This window comes from Chelonoidis abingdonii, chromosome 3 (genome assembly GCF_003597395.2).
Source record: "Chelonoidis abingdonii isolate Lonesome George chromosome 3, CheloAbing_2.0, whole genome shotgun sequence".
NCBI lineage: Eukaryota > Metazoa > Chordata > Testudines > Testudinidae > Chelonoidis > Chelonoidis abingdonii.
The window spans coordinates 26,143,022-26,158,659 of record NC_133771.1 but is presented as its reverse complement, the minus strand read 5'-3'; the positions used below and the strand labels follow the sequence as shown (position 1 = coordinate 26,158,659).

The window sequence follows — 15,638 nt, the reverse complement described above, 5'->3', positions numbered from 1 at the left end:
GAGCATCCTCAGGAGCTGAACTATCAAGGTCTGCTCCTCAGGTGCATTAATCTGCAAGTCTCCTTCTCAACCTAATCTTTTACACCATCCAACAGTGAGCAGAGAGGGAAGAGATTCTTACAAAAACAGTGTTCACTGCAGGTCATCATCACCTAAACTCTGAGACAATTTTTTTCTTGGGATCCACTTGTAGTTTGCCAAAGAGGGGCTTCAGTCTTTTGGAACCAAGCTGATATGTCATGTCATTGCTTCCACCAGTGGATGTCCGCACATCTGCCAGGGGCCTGGAATGAGTAGGCCAGGGAGCTAGAGAAAGACTAAGGTAGTGGTTGGCTTGAGTATGTTTACAGGTAGGACTACTCAGCCATGCCAAAAGATGCCACATCATCTTAAAGCAGAGATACGGGACAAATTAAGCAGCACAGCTGGGGAGCAGTAATACTACATCCTACTTTCATCATTACACAGCTCAGTCTACATCCTCATGATCAGGCTAGGGAATTCTGAGGAGTGGAGACAGGGAGCAAGGAGACAGGCCAAGCAGCTGGGCTAAGAAGAAAATGTCTGAAAACAGAAATAATCCTACAGTGGGATAGTTCCACCTGCTTCTTTCGGTGGAAATAAAGGTTATTATGATGAATAACTTTCTTTAATTTGTTTGTATTTTAAATTGTAGTGGTGGCCTGTGCCTAAGAAAAGGCTCGTGTAGAATGTATGTGAACTCTGCAGTTTGTACCGACTGTGATTGTGTAGCTACAGTTAACAAGAAATATCAGAGGTACTTAGGGCTAAAATTTCTAAGACGGCTGATTTTTTAAAAAATAAAAATCTCTAGAGAAGTTGGCAAGTATTTTATCCAGCAAATATTCCATGAAATTTAACACTATTGTTCAGGGGAGAAGTACATTTTGAGACTGAATTCAATCATTACTATATAAAACACAAATTTAGTCCTGCTTTAAGTGAAAAGCTCAATGCTACCTGAAAGATGGACTCCTCCATATCTGAGAGCATTAATATATGAAGGTTCCAAATGTATTAGAGACAGCCAATTGCACTCCATTATAGAATGTATGGAGTAGGATTTGGCTTTTAGCATGAATGTATCTTACCAATTTGAAAGTATCCTGATTTTTCATATATTTCTTGTACCCTTGTCTGCATTACCCTCAGCCTCCTTTTCTTGGCAAGATAATTGAGACACTGGTAACACCCAAGCTCCATGAGTATCTATTCTCTGCCAGCATCCCTGAAGTCATCATAATCAGCTGTCAGATATCAAGATATGGCATCAAAATAGTTCTGCTGGTACTCATTGTTTACCCAAAGCCACTGAGAAGTTTGGGGGGCAGGGGAAGGTCATATGGTAATAGTACTTCAATTTTTTGAAGACTTTGGTACTGCTTATCACATTGTGCTGATGACACGTATACAAAATCTTGCAGAAGCAAATGGGACAATATGCTACTGGTTTCATTCATTCCTATCAAACAGGGCCCAGGGGATCATGACTGGCCTTTACTCCCGATCACCAATGCACTAGCATAGGAAGTACTGCAAGGCTCAATATGCACTCAATTTCTCCAAACTGTTATGCAGATATTGAAGAGGAAAGAACACCAGAACCTCTGATGCTGGTCACACTCAACTGTCTATTTCCTCTCTGAGGAGGCAGGCCCTGACATCACCTATAAGTCCCAGTGCCTAGAAAGATCAGGACATGGATGAAGAGTAACTGGCTCAAGCCAGGTAAGAAATAATGTCAGGAAGGGATAAATGCATTGAGGAATCTGCCAATATTATCAATTATTGAAGGTCAAACCATAGACTATCAAGACAATACAAAGCCTGGGAGTCAGGGAAAACACTGTCATGCCAGAAATTTCAATCTGGGGACAATACAATCAGAAAATAAAATAACTTTAACAAAGGCAGTTGTCCCAAACGAAACTAATATTGACTAAGAGTGCAGTAAATCAGACATGTCATTACAGTATACTAACTAGACTTCTCTGGACTTAGATGATTACCTAAGCTTGAGGAACACAGAGCTGGTTTGGGTTTATGATTTCAGTTGATACATTTAGAGTAACATTAGAGTAACAAAGATCTAATGTTTATTAGCCCTTCTCTACTGGTTCTCTTCATAATCTCTAAAGCAGTAGAACATGGTCAGATTCATTCAAGTCTCAGCACTTTTAAAGATACATACCAGATATGTAGGACAGCACTCGAGGTGCAAATGGTTTTTATTGTTTAATTGCTACATAATCTCACTTTAAGAACTATAAATCTAAAACCAAGAACATACACTGTATGCATTCCCTATCTCTAAACCATTCGGACACATTGCTTGGCTATTGTGCACCTGTGATAAACAGGGAGGTCTGTGACACAAAGCCTGTGTGTGTCACACAATCGAGTGTGGAGAGTTCTGAGAGACCGTCCTAAAATAAACATGTCAACTTCATAAGAAGCTGAAAGATGATTGAACTCAACTGTTTTCAGATGTAAAAATATATTGTTGAAGAATAGCTATAATATATATTATATCCTAATAAAATGTAAAGATACAATTGAAAAGTTGTCCCAATAATGAGGAGTGATGGGGGCACAGAAGCTATAAAAGGTGCGTGTGTTTTAGTTTGATAGTTCTATTTTTTCCTGTTTTGGCAAATTAGTTCTGTGAGTGAAAATTATCTTATTATTGAAACACAGTGAAGACAGTTTTAATCATGTAAGGGACCACCAACAACTGGTTGAGGAGAGGTGGTCTTTTAACAAACACGGAACAGAACTATGCCCAATATAGCCCCAGTCCCCCACCACTTATGCATGTGTTTACCACTATGTGAGTAGTCCCATAGAACTGACTGGATTACTGAGACTTAAATATGAGCAAAGTGCTTGCAGGATCAGGGCATACATTTGGGAATTCCTTAGGGTGGTCTCTAAAGTGAGGAGGTTCCTATTAAGGAGAGTATCTTATTTCACTGTATATCAAAATAAACTGGCCAACTCCCAAGTCCAGAAGTATGGTGGATGAGTTCCCAGTAACTGTACAGTATGACTAACCCCCTCAAAGAAAATTCAACAATGCAAAAAAAGTAAGTTGGGAGAGGGCATTGATAGTGTGTATTTTAGAAAAGCCTTCCGAAGTGTCAGCTTTGGTGGCATTTTAATTGACTTAAACCTAAAACTAGAAACCTTAAGTACACAAGAAGTTAGAAAACAAGTCCAGCAAGAATCCAAGTACATTCTTATGCAAGCACATTAGTTTAAGAGCCTCCTTTTTATGCTGTAATGGAGTAAATGTAAAGTTCATTCAAGCATGCAGCTAAGGGAATCTTCTGGTGTATTTATTTTATAGGTTTTAGACTTGGCCCAATTTAATCATGTAGTACCTTTAAAAGTAATAACAAAATCACAACATTTTTAAACCTTTCACTCAGCAGTATCAACTAATTTAAAATTTGTAGGCACTTTTGTTCCTCCACAATCGGGAGTGCCAGACAAGTATATGCATGTGCCTATAATAATCACTTGTCACTGTCCTTGGGGAGTGGGTGTTCTCTGCATTACCCCACTCCATTTCTTGTTGGCAACATACTTCGGGAAAATCCAGTTCCAGAGCCAAGATTTTAAAAATAGATATTTCTTCCTTCAAGGCCTCCTACAGCCAGACCACTTGTCTCCTGCCAAGTCTGCAGTTCTGGCAGAAGTACCTTTTTTTCAATCCATGATATGATGGTACTGATTAAACAGTGCATCTCCAAGGCAGTAAGAGGCCTTTGTAAAAGCACAGAGGCAGGTGCAGAGCTCAATTAGAATACTCTAAAGTTTGATAGACCAGATTACAATGTTTGGGATAAAGGTTTGACACCCCAGTTTTACAATAAAGCACATTCATGTTATTTGGAGAAGAGAGAGAAGGATGCAAGGCTTACAGTCTCAAATTTTTACTTGTACTATTTATTGGAACTAAACAGATTAAACTCTACAAGTGGTATCAGCATGATTCTTCATAATCTAGTAAATTAAGATCTGGGAGGGGAAATTGTTATATACCCACATAACCCTATTTCCAAGCTGTAGCCTCAATTCAGGAAAGCATGCTCTAGTGGTTTCTTGAACAGGTATTGATTTAAGATCATGCTGACCTGAGTGTGTAAATAATGCCATTGTTTTTCTGTTAAGAATTAAAAATAATGACTAGATTTTTTTTTTAAAAGGGGATCCAATCTTTTAAAAATAGGACTTCAGAAAACAGTTGGGTATCAAATTCTTCAAGTAGAATATTTTAAGACAAGCACAAAATTTGGACTCGGACTGAAATTCTCCTTGTCATTCTTCCAAAAGAATTTGACAGAAGTCTGTAATTAATTATTCCTGCCAGAACCATGGCTTAATAAAGGTATTTAAATACTCTAAGAAAAAAGCCATGCCAACGTGCATTGGTATCATTTAAAAAGGCATTTCATGTAAGTAGTAGAATTGAGATTCAATCTGTGTTTAAAAATGTGATGGCCAGTTTTCAAGAGAACATCTAGAATACATGCAGAACTAACCAGCAAAAAATGAATTATCTTGCATCAAGCTACAGATGTGGTTAGAAAATTAGCATGCAACACATTACATTTTGTAAGCTGACAAACATGTGACAAAGATATGCAATTAAGCATACACACAGATCACATTTTCGTAAGTTACAAAAATTGCCCAGTTTATTCAGTACTGAACAATGGAAAGAAAAGTGCCATTTGAACAATTTATGTTGAAGTTATTGATATATTTGTTATTTATTTAAAAAAAACCCTTTTATATGATGACTGACAAAATAAAATGTTTATCTAAAAAAAATTCTTAAAAAAAGTTTAAGGCAATCAAGGCCTATCATCAAAAACATTAGTATTTGTGTGTCTACTTTCAGGATTGATACTACGTGTATTGAAACCAAGTCAAGACAAGACTTTACTCTTACATTTATCCTCTTTGCCCAACAAGATTTTAGCAATTTTACAGTAAAATGTTTTACAAATATTTATCAGAATTCAATATTAAACAGAAGCATATATCAATTTGTTTAGAAATCTTTTTTTAAATATTGTATGATGCATAAATCCATACAATATTAGGAAAAAATTATTAAGAATAAAGGCAGCAAGCCAGGCAAAAAGTTTTGCTCACTTTCGAAGTCAAGGAAAAAGTTTGCCCCCGATCAAGTTCTGTGCAAGTGAGTACTTTTCAAATCTTTCACATTTGGTTACTGAAAAACAGAAAAGAAAGGGAACAGGCATCCTGAGTGAATGAATCATCTTGGAGATATTGATTTGGATATTCTGATTCTGCTGGAAACTTACCACTATATTTGATCATTAAAAAGTTCTCTTAACCAGCTTTTAAGTCATGAAAAAAAAATTCTCATTGTCTTGTAATTTTTTGAACTTACTTTCAAAATCCAGGAAAAAATGTGGATAGTTTTCAATTTCCCTGGTAAGGACCTTAAGAAGATTACCCATCCCAGCAAACCTAGTGAATGCAACAAAATCATAAAATAATTATACTGTATATGCAAAATTAGAATGTTAACACTAAGGGCTTGACACAGTCTGCAACATCTATTAAATTTCAAGGTAAGTTCTGGACCTTACTGAAAACGTTTAGTATTAATTGTGTGGTATTTATTTACATACCAATGCAGAGAGAGAGAGAGACCTTGTCTATACTTGGAAATACCTCTGATGGAGAAATAGACGGTCAGCAGTCAGGATAGATGCATTTGTACTGACCCTTAAATGCAGGCGAAGATATGTCGGAATTACTTCACTTTGCAAAACTTACAAACCCTGAATGGTTGTGAATCCTCCCAATGCTGAATCAGGCATATTCCAAAGAAAAACAAGGTCTCAGTCCTGGATTTGTATTTAAAAATAGAAACCCAAGTAGTTATTTATTTAAAAAAAAACAAAAAACACCATCCATTAATCTAAGGAACAGAACCAAAAAAAGTGACTGTTCTCTGTGTTTCTAAAGTTAACAAGATTTAAATAGCATCATCATCATAAGCACTACACCTCTATCTCGATATTAACTGTCCTCGGGAGCAAAAAAAAAAAAATCTTACTATGTTATATCGAACTTGCTTTGATCAACCAGAGTGCGCAGCCTCGCCTCTCTGGAGCACTGCTTTACCGTGTTATATCAGAATTCCTGGTATATCGGGGTAGAGGTGTACTACAAAAAGACTGTTGAACTTTACCCCTTCATTGTAGTACAATTATTAAAAACTTAAAGGTCAGATACTTGTTAGTGATTTAAGAAACACCCAGGCCTCATCTTAATGAAAAGACCTACTGTCAGAGAAAAAAAATTCAGAAATTCCTGAAAAAGTGGAGTGTCTCATTGACAGACATGGAAGAGGACCTCTGTATGGCCTTGTCTTTGTTGGAAAGTTTTACCAGTTATACCAGTATAATTTTTCTACATGGAGATTCTTATTCTGGCTGAGTATAAAAATACTTTTTTCAGGTTAGTTTAACCCTACTTCCCAAGAGACGGAGAGACAACCTAAACTGAAAAAGGCACACTTATAATAGGAGAGTGAGAAAGCATTAAACCAAGTTACACTGAAAAAAACTTCCATGTTTAGACAGCGCCCATAGCAATCTAGGACGCAATATTTCCCCTTTACCTTCATCTACACAAGTGCCTCTTTCAGAAGTACTATATATTATAAGATAAGCGAGGCACTATATTAATGACAATTTAAGCATGGCAAATATGTTTGTCAAACCCTATCATCCATAGATCTTTGGACTGGCACCTGATAGTTATCTATTTTTTAGTTAAATCTCTCGCCTTCCTCCTCTCTTCATTTAAACGAGTATTAGACCACACGTGAAACTCTGACTTATTAAGCACACATACAGTGTTAATATATGTAATTTGAGGAGTGAGGTTTTTCCAATGATCCTATAAACCTTGTAAACGAAAGGTGACACGGCACCTGCCTGTCACACATTTAAAGGATGTGTTTCCATGACAAGAAAAAACAGGAATAGCCTTGTAGTGGAATGTTTCTATGATTTTAAAGCAGCCCTGTTTATTTCATAAAGTGTTACAACTGAAATTAACAGTCAATGATATGATCTCACTTCATCTAGAAAGCCATATTAGGCTTTAAATGGTTGTACATTTTTCATGGAATTCAACTATCCAGAAGTTTCCTTTCCAGAACACCTCTAATGAGCAGACTGTCAAGCCCTTTACAATTAGCAACATTTTGCATTCAAAATATTAAAACGTGAACATCAGTTTTCTTCAGAAAGTTATACCAGCTCATATGCAGAAACAAAGATTACTATTCTTTTTTTTAAACTTTCAAAGCGAGATCTGTATTGTAACTACTGAGTTTAACTTTCCAGTTAGATTACAAAAGTGAACAAAATGCAAATGGAACCAAAATCAGTTTATAGAGTACTAAATCACATATTTCTTCAGTAATTTAACATTTCATCCCAACAACAGTAATACATTGCTACCGGCATCATGCAGAACAAACAAACAATATGCAGATCTCAGTTTCCTTTTCATAATCGTGGAAGAAACAAAGCACTGTTATTGAACCTTTGCTTTAAGAACGCAGTTAACAAGATCCAGTTAGTCTGGCTTTGGATTCCTCACTTCCGACTCATTTTAAATTGTGTCTTACCTCACTGTTCAGACAGCATCTGATAAAGCAGTTTCTTCTAGTTCCAAAGTCAGCACTACATCCAAAGACTGGCTTGGTCGACAGCATGCTAGAAACAGCAAGAAAGCAGTCCCCTTTGCCAAAAAACAAACATGCTAGCCTGAGACTAAAATTCTTATTTCTGACCCTAGGTATTTTATGAATACACTGTAGTGCAGCACTCCAGGGCTAAGGAAAAAAATCTAAGTACATTTTCTGGACTTAAAATTATATATACCTGAACTTCCATTTTAATTTATTTTCTTCCCTCATTTGGAATAGTCATGTAATTAAATTATTTTCACCTCAAGTTTCATTTGTTCTCCGTCATAAACAAGGATCATTTAACAAATAGTGATTTCGTAGTGATCATTGCTGATCGTCATGCTGCCACTTCTGATGTTCTAGAAGTTGATACTTCAACATCCTCTACTAACGGGTGTCTAAAGCTACATAAAAACAAAACAAAACAAAAAAAACCATGAAAACTTCTGTATCAAAATGATTTGGTCAAGCTGATTACTAAATGTTGCTCCTTGTTTTGTAGTACTAAAATCAAAAGGACAACAAAAAAGATATGGGTTGAAACAAAATCTTGTCTCAAGTTACTGAACTTTCAGGCTAGAATACAATGTTCAACATCCTCTTAAGGGTTTCTGTTCATAGATTTAAATGCAAAATCCAACTTCAAGTATTTAAAAAAAATATTAAACATCTTAATTTCCCAGTCTTCAGATTGGGCCCATTCTTTCCTTCTACATAGCTCTCCACTTCCTCCACTATGAGAATAGTAAACCAGATGGAGTTAGAAGATTTGTTTGGCAGCAGTCTTTAGACTCAGACAAATACTTTATGTGCATACATGACACAGTAGCTCATCATCAATGGAAACTTAAAGAACTAAATGCCACCCACAATCATCCTCACAAACTGAACGTGATCACAAGTTCTCACGAAAAGCAAAAGATTAAAAACAAATTGGGAGTCTCTATATACCAGGTTAGTTTGGAGTTACGAGAAACCAAACACACTTTAGGATAATGTTGAAAAAGTGAGATTACCTTATCTTTGAACACTAATAATTCCCCAAAACTCTATATAAGATTTGCTTTAGATATGGCAGGAAAAAAACCTGTATGTTGAGCTAAGATCAGATACATGAAATTTCAGGCAGACTGGTTTAATTCTGGAGATGTTGGAAGAGACCTATAACGTAAAGTCACCTTCAATCCTCTAGAGAAACTAGCATCTGTCCATTTATCCATCCTGGTATCCCAACCTAAAACATAAATATAGCTCCTCCTAATTAGAAAGCCCATAAATCTCAGGAATAAGAAACATTGTGTATCTGTTGGAAACACTTGCAAAGCCAGTCCAGCCAATAAGTTTTGAAATTCCTTTTGGATTTTAGGCACAGTCTTCTCTAGCATATGTGCAGTGTGCCTCACATGGCATGTGACCAGGTACACTGAGAGACTATCACACCAGAAGGGATGAAATCACACCAAGGCAGGGGTAGGCAAACTATGGCCCGGGGGGCCACATTCAGCCCTTAATATATTTTAATCTGGCCCTTGAGCTCCCGCTGGGTAGCAGGGTCCGGGACTTGCCCTGCTCTGCACATGCCAACGCGCCGAATAGCTCCCAGAAACAGTGGCACGTTCCAACTCCGGCTCCTACACATAGAGGCAGCCAGGGAGCTCTGCATGCTGCCTCTGCCCCAAGTGCTGCCCCCACAGCTCCCATTGGTTGGGAACTGAGGCCAATGGGAGTTGCGGGGAGGCATCTGCAGATGGGGCAGCACGGAGAGCCACCTGGCTGTGCCTCCACATAGGAGCCGGAGTGGGGACATGCCGTTGCTTCCAGGAGCTGCTTGATGTAAGTGCTGCCAGAAGCCTGTGCCCCTGACTACCCCCCGTGCCTCAAACCTGATCCCCCTCCCACCCTCCAAACCCCTTAGTCCCAGCCCAGAGCACCTTCCTGCACCCCCACCCCAGACACCTCACTCCTCCTGACCCCAAACCCCAATTTTCTGAGCATTCAGAAAATTCATGGCCTGCCATACAATTTCCATACCCAGATGTGGCCCTCAGGCCACAAAGTTTGCCCACCCCTAGGGACAGCTAACTATAAGCAAGGTTGCTAAGCAAGGTTCTACCAGTTTTCAGGGATATGAATAGAAAGGTTTTGAACAAGGAGGTGGGGGGGGGAAGGGTGTTTCAGAAAAGAAACAAATGCAGGATTCCCCCCACCTTGAACACCCGCTCCTCCTCAGGGTGCCAGCCTTTAGTTTTTTACTCAATGTCACTCAAATATTTATGTGCATATAATATTTGACTACAGTACGGTAAAAATGCCTGTAACTCTCTGAGCTACATTAAACTACAATTTTCAACATTGTTTCCACCAGTTGAAACATTCTAACACTGTATAGGAAAGGCCTATACAGGATCCTTACGGCAGCGGGTGGTGTGGGGTGGGGTGGGGTGGGGAGGTAGACCAAACTATGACCACATGAGTGTAGCTAGCATAGGGTCAACAGCAGTGTTAATAGTTAATAAATGCAACATATTAATCTCATATTTCACAATCGTTCTAGCTCAAACCTCAGACAAATATATTTGTTTGGAGAGCTGACTACTCTACCATATTTCAGGGTATAAAATGGAGAATTTCTACAAAATAACTTCCACCAGAGAATCTCAAATGCAGTATTTTAAGCTTTATCGTGAAGGAAGATGTAGAAGTGCAAACCAGTTTGCTTGTGAACTTTAACCTGATAAAGAATCTTTTGTGGTAATGGTGAACTCTACAAATTAGCAGCTAACTATTTCAGCTCAGGGATATGAATATAATTTGTCTCCTCAATCACACAGAGTGGATACTCAAGTGAAAAGCTGATAGACTGGCAAAGCATATATAATCATTAGTTTAGTTTTAGAAGAACACAATGTTCCGTTTCACTAACCTGGAAAGTATTTGCTCTCTAGTACTGTGGACTCAGTTTAAAAGGTGAGCTTCAGCTCAACATACACATGATTAAAATGTGTATACTGTAATACTCCTAAATGGGGTGCCAAATTCTGTTTAGTGTCCAAACCACTCAAAATTGTTGAAATAACTTACCTTTCAGTGGTATGCTTTAAATCAATGAAGTGCTGACATCAGAATCTCAGCTATATATTTATGCTTTCTTCTGCTCTCCAAACAGTTCAAATTTAGTTATGAATTTACATAAGCATGTAAGAAAAACATCTTTTCTATTTAATTTACATAAATTTTCAAGACAGTTAGCATCAAATCCCAATTTATTCCTCAGGTGCTCTGAATTTGAAGCTCTAGACAAAAAACCAAACCAAAATAAAATAAAAACAACAAAACCAGACAGATCATAATAAAAAGCAGTGAGAGTTGAGGATGTTATGTCACTATATACACTTATAAATGGGCATCTGGGATCAGACCTGAAGAAGATCCCTGTGTAGCTTGAAAGCTTGTCTCTTTCATGAACAGAAGTTGATCCAATAAAAGATATTACCTCACTCACCTTGACTCTCTACATTCATTGAAATCAATGAGGGGGAAGACACGTACTGCCTCAGGCTTTGCATGCATGGGGGAAAACTGACCAGAATAGCTAAATTATATAGGAATAGTTAAATCTCTGCAGGACTGGAGGACTTAGTGAGAGCGTCCAGTCTTCAGAATTTGCTCTCAAATATAAGTCTGCCTTTAGGCCACGATGTAAAATTTACTTTGTTTTTATTGTTTTAAAATAAAAATTGTTTTCTAATTTTATAACTTAATACATCAGTAGCAAAATATATCAATGTGCTTCAAGTAATAATGAAGAGAAAAACTGATCACTACATCACCCGCCCTAAAAATTAGGTAATGACTCAAATGTTTTTTTTGAGATCTACGTCCATAAATTACCTGAAAAAGCACACTTGTTAGAACTCTGAGAATACAAAACATACAGAAGGATAGATAATTTCACCCCTTTCTCATTCAGTTACAGTGAGAGCAGGTTGAAATGTTTCAACAAAATGTTTTTTTCACTGAACAATGATTCCTCAAAAACAAATTATTTTGTGGGAATGCTTCAATTTCTCAACAAAAGTTCCATCAAAAAAAGAGATCGCAGAATAGCCAACAGCCCAAGTGGTTAAGACAGTTGCCTGGGTTCAAGTCCCTGTTGTGTCTGATTTGGAGGGACTTGAACCTAGGTCTCCCACACCCCAGGTGAGTGCCCTAGCCACAGGATAACTGGCCACTCTCCCTGGTTTTCTCAACATTTTTTGAAAGATCTCAGTTTCATCCTGGTGTGACAGATTTTTTGAAATCTTGGAAATTTTCGGGGGTGGGGGGGTGAGTAGAGGGGGAAATGTTCCCTCCCAGCTCTAGTTTCAGTTCAGTTGAAAATTTAACCATTGCTGGGGTGGAGGGAAGGGAGAGAGGGAGGAGGGACAGAGGACAACATTGTAGATTTTTTTTAATCCTTCTAAACTCTCTGCCTTAACACTAGAGAGGGAAGGGATAGCTCAGTGGTTTGAGCACTGGCCTACTAAACCCAGGGTTGTGAGTTCAGCCCTTGAGGGGGCCACTTAGGGGTCTGGGGCAAAATCAGTATTTGGTCTTGCTAGTGAAGGCAGGGGGCTGGATTTGATGACCTTTCAAGGTCCCTTCCAGTTCTAGGAGATGGGATATCTCCATTAATTTATTTTTATAGATTGTGGAAGGATGTTCTCAAACTCCTATCAACATCTTTGTATAACTCAACATCTATTCTGTATGTATCACTTATTTTACATTAAAACTCTAACATTTCTAAAAAGCTTTTAAATGCAATTGAGATTCTTTTGTATCCCTCTGGGCTCCCCTATAGACCATAAATCCTGCTGTATGGACCTCGTAGGAATATCTATAGTAATAAAAAAAACCACAAACTGCTACTGAAGTTATCCTAAAGCAACTAAACATAAAGATAACAATGTTAAAACAATGGCCCTAGAAACCTGTGTTCTATTAAAAAATTGGAAAGATGTCTTCTTTTTCAGGAGTATAAGGCTTCCAATCCTAATCAACTGTGAGCTATTAGATTTTAAAACCTATTACTGACCTAGGACCAGCTATTCTTTATCTGGGCCAGGAACAATAGCAACAAGACTTGTAAACTGCCTCATTCATCTCAGTGAGATGTCAACAATAACTATTTCATGCCTCATGTAAGAAAGAACTGGAGTGTGTGTGTGTGTGGGGGGGGAGGAGCAGATTTTCCACAATTTACTGAAAGTTAATGTCTATTCTGGTGCACAAGCAGATAGTGTTCGCCTGAGCTTCATCACCTGCACTCCAGTCAGACCCTAAGTGAAGCCAAACTCAAGGAGCTCAGAGACCACACAAAATCATATGTTGATCAGCAGCAATTATTCATACATTCACAGAGTTTAAGGTCAGAAGGAACTATTAGATCATCTAGTCTGACCTCCTATATAACATAGTTCATATAATTTCATCGAGTTATCCCTGCATTAGGTCCAATAACTTGTATGTGGCTAAAGCATATCTTCCGGAAAACATTCAGTCTTGAAGATATCAAGAGATGGAGAATCCATTACTTTATGTTTATAGTTTGTTCCAATGGTTAAAACATTCACTATTAAAATTTTCTGCACAGATTTCCAATTTGAATTTTTCTGCTTTAACTTTCAGCCATTGGTTCTTAGTATACCTTTCCTCTGATAGGTTAAATATCCCTTTAGTACCTTGTATTTTGTCCTCATTAAAAAGTACTTATACGTTGTAATCAAGACACTTCTATCTTTTTGATAAGCTAAACAGAGAAATTTAAGTCTCTCACTGCAAGACATTCTCACATCTTTGAATCATTTCCGTGGGTCTTTCCTGCACTATCTTCAATTTTTCAAACCCCTTTTAAAAATGTTGACAGCAGAACCGGACTGAGCTTTCCAGTATGTGTCTCACCAATGCTATTAACACAGGTAAAATCGCCTCCCCTACTCCCAGAGTCACTGCTTTCCAGTATATACCACCCCTCCCCATTCTATAGGAATGGCCTACATTCTTTCTTCCTAGACTTATGTAGGTAGAGCTTGGAAGAGTACTACCACCTTCCCTTCCAACCACCTTCCAATCTGACCCATCTCAAACTGCTGAGATATCTGAAAGTTAAGCTGTAGTTGTGGGTTACAACAGTTAGTGGTCAAGATTGAAAGGTGCATGTTAACTTTACTCTATCACTTTATTAGAGCAGACACTTAACAGCTAAGGTTGCTAGAGGCCATTCCCAGAGAACTTTCATACTGCATTACCTACACCTATACTCAGTAAAATCATTCTGATTACCACACCAAAGGCAACACTATTACTCATCTCCAAAGAAGACAGTCATTTCAGCCCCAGTATGATCCACAGACGTATCCTTTTAAAAAAAACTGTATAAATAATTTCACAACAAAAACTAAAATCAATAATAACTGGGAAAGATTTACCCACACATCAACTGGTAGCAGGGTGTAACATACCTGAATTACAACAAAATAAAAAATGAAAAAAGAAAAGCAGGGCTATGTGATCTGTACAGAGCAGGCCACAAGATGGAGAGTAAGACATACATCACTGATAAAAAGCAAGTTGCAAACAATCCCCAGTATAAGAGTAACAGTTCAAAGAGGAGAGAATTGCCATAATACAGAGCTAGACAGATCATGCTCCAAAGTCTGGAATCCACACGCAGACTGTCGGCACACAATTAGGAAAGAACTATAGGAAGCATTCTACAGATCTGAAGGGATTAACATATCACTACTTAACAAATGGCCCACAAAGATAAATAATTCCCCTGATTCCATCACACCGGAGAGCTGGCCAGCATTGTCAGAACCTGCAATCCCAATGACAGAAATATACACTCCAAAGATACCTCACCAAAATCATGAAATAAAGGGATGATCTCAGATTATGCCACCTTAATTTCTCTGAACTGGAAGCCTTTTATCTAGCAATTACAACGTCAAAAATGTTTTTTGTTCCACATCCAACCCCCTCCACATATGTTTTATCTTGAGTTCCTACATACTTTGTCCTGAGCTATGGAGGCTGCAGTGTCCCAGAAGGAGCTATCTTGACAGCATGGAGATGAGGTTGTGTCATATCTTGATCTTGATCCACTGTGGATTTGCAGGTCAAGATCAGGACTTTACACAGTTAATAGAAGTGGAATGGAAGCCAGTGGAGGGACTGGAGCACCAGACTAATATGCTTGTGGCTGAGATGGGAGAATGGGACACATTTTGCACAGATTCTTAATTGTTTCCACAATCAGCTTTGTGTACAGTGTACCCAGTTTCAATCTGATGGATATACAGATCAAGTTCGTAGATGCTCATCTTAGAGAATAGGTAAAGTTTGCATGCAGGAAGTAAGTGAAAGAGGTTCTTTCCCCTAATCCCATCATTAATGTTATTTGATCACCCAAACTAAGAGAAAAGCAAAGTTGAATGTCAAGGCTTTGGCTTGCTTTGAGGAATGGGGTAGATGCCTTTGATAGAAAAAGGAATACAATGTTTTGCCTAATTCAAGGTCTCCCCTCTTCAAACTTCAAACAGAGGCTACGTCTACACTACAGGATAATTCCGAATTACATTAAACCAGTTTTATAAAACAGATATTATAAATTCGATTTCACGCGGCCACACTAGGCACAGTAATTCGGTGGTGTGCGCTCCCATGGGTCGATCTTAGACGCTCGATTTTAGGAGCGTGCCTGCATTGTGCGTAGCTATTCCATAGTATCCACAGTTCCCGCAGTCTCCCTGCCCCTTGGATTCTGGGTTGAATCATTGTCGTGGTGTTCTGGGTAAATGTCGTCAGTCATTCCCTTCCT

General features: G+C 38.2%; 1 protein-coding gene across 6 annotated transcripts in view; it reads right to left on the bottom strand.

Annotated features, from left to right (window-relative positions):
- CYRIA (CYFIP related Rac1 interactor A) overlaps positions 1 to 15,638 on the bottom strand; it is a 91,491-nt gene that overhangs the window by 30,394 nt on the left and 45,459 nt on the right. For 3 of the 6 annotated variants that reach the window (XM_075063668.1, XM_075063666.1, XM_075063669.1), the window contains one exon: positions 5,450 to 5,529. The exons of 1 other annotated variant lie outside the window; for it this stretch is intronic. In XM_075063668.1, coding sequence (XP_074919769.1) covers positions 5,450 to 5,519 — 70 coding nt within the window. In that variant the 5' untranslated portion in view covers positions 5,520 to 5,529. Of the gene's footprint in view, positions 1 to 5,449; positions 5,530 to 7,711; positions 7,800 to 8,034; positions 8,179 to 15,638 lie in introns of all 6 variants that reach the window. 2 more of the 6 variants (XM_075063665.1, XM_075063667.1) reach the window with 2 other exon arrangements.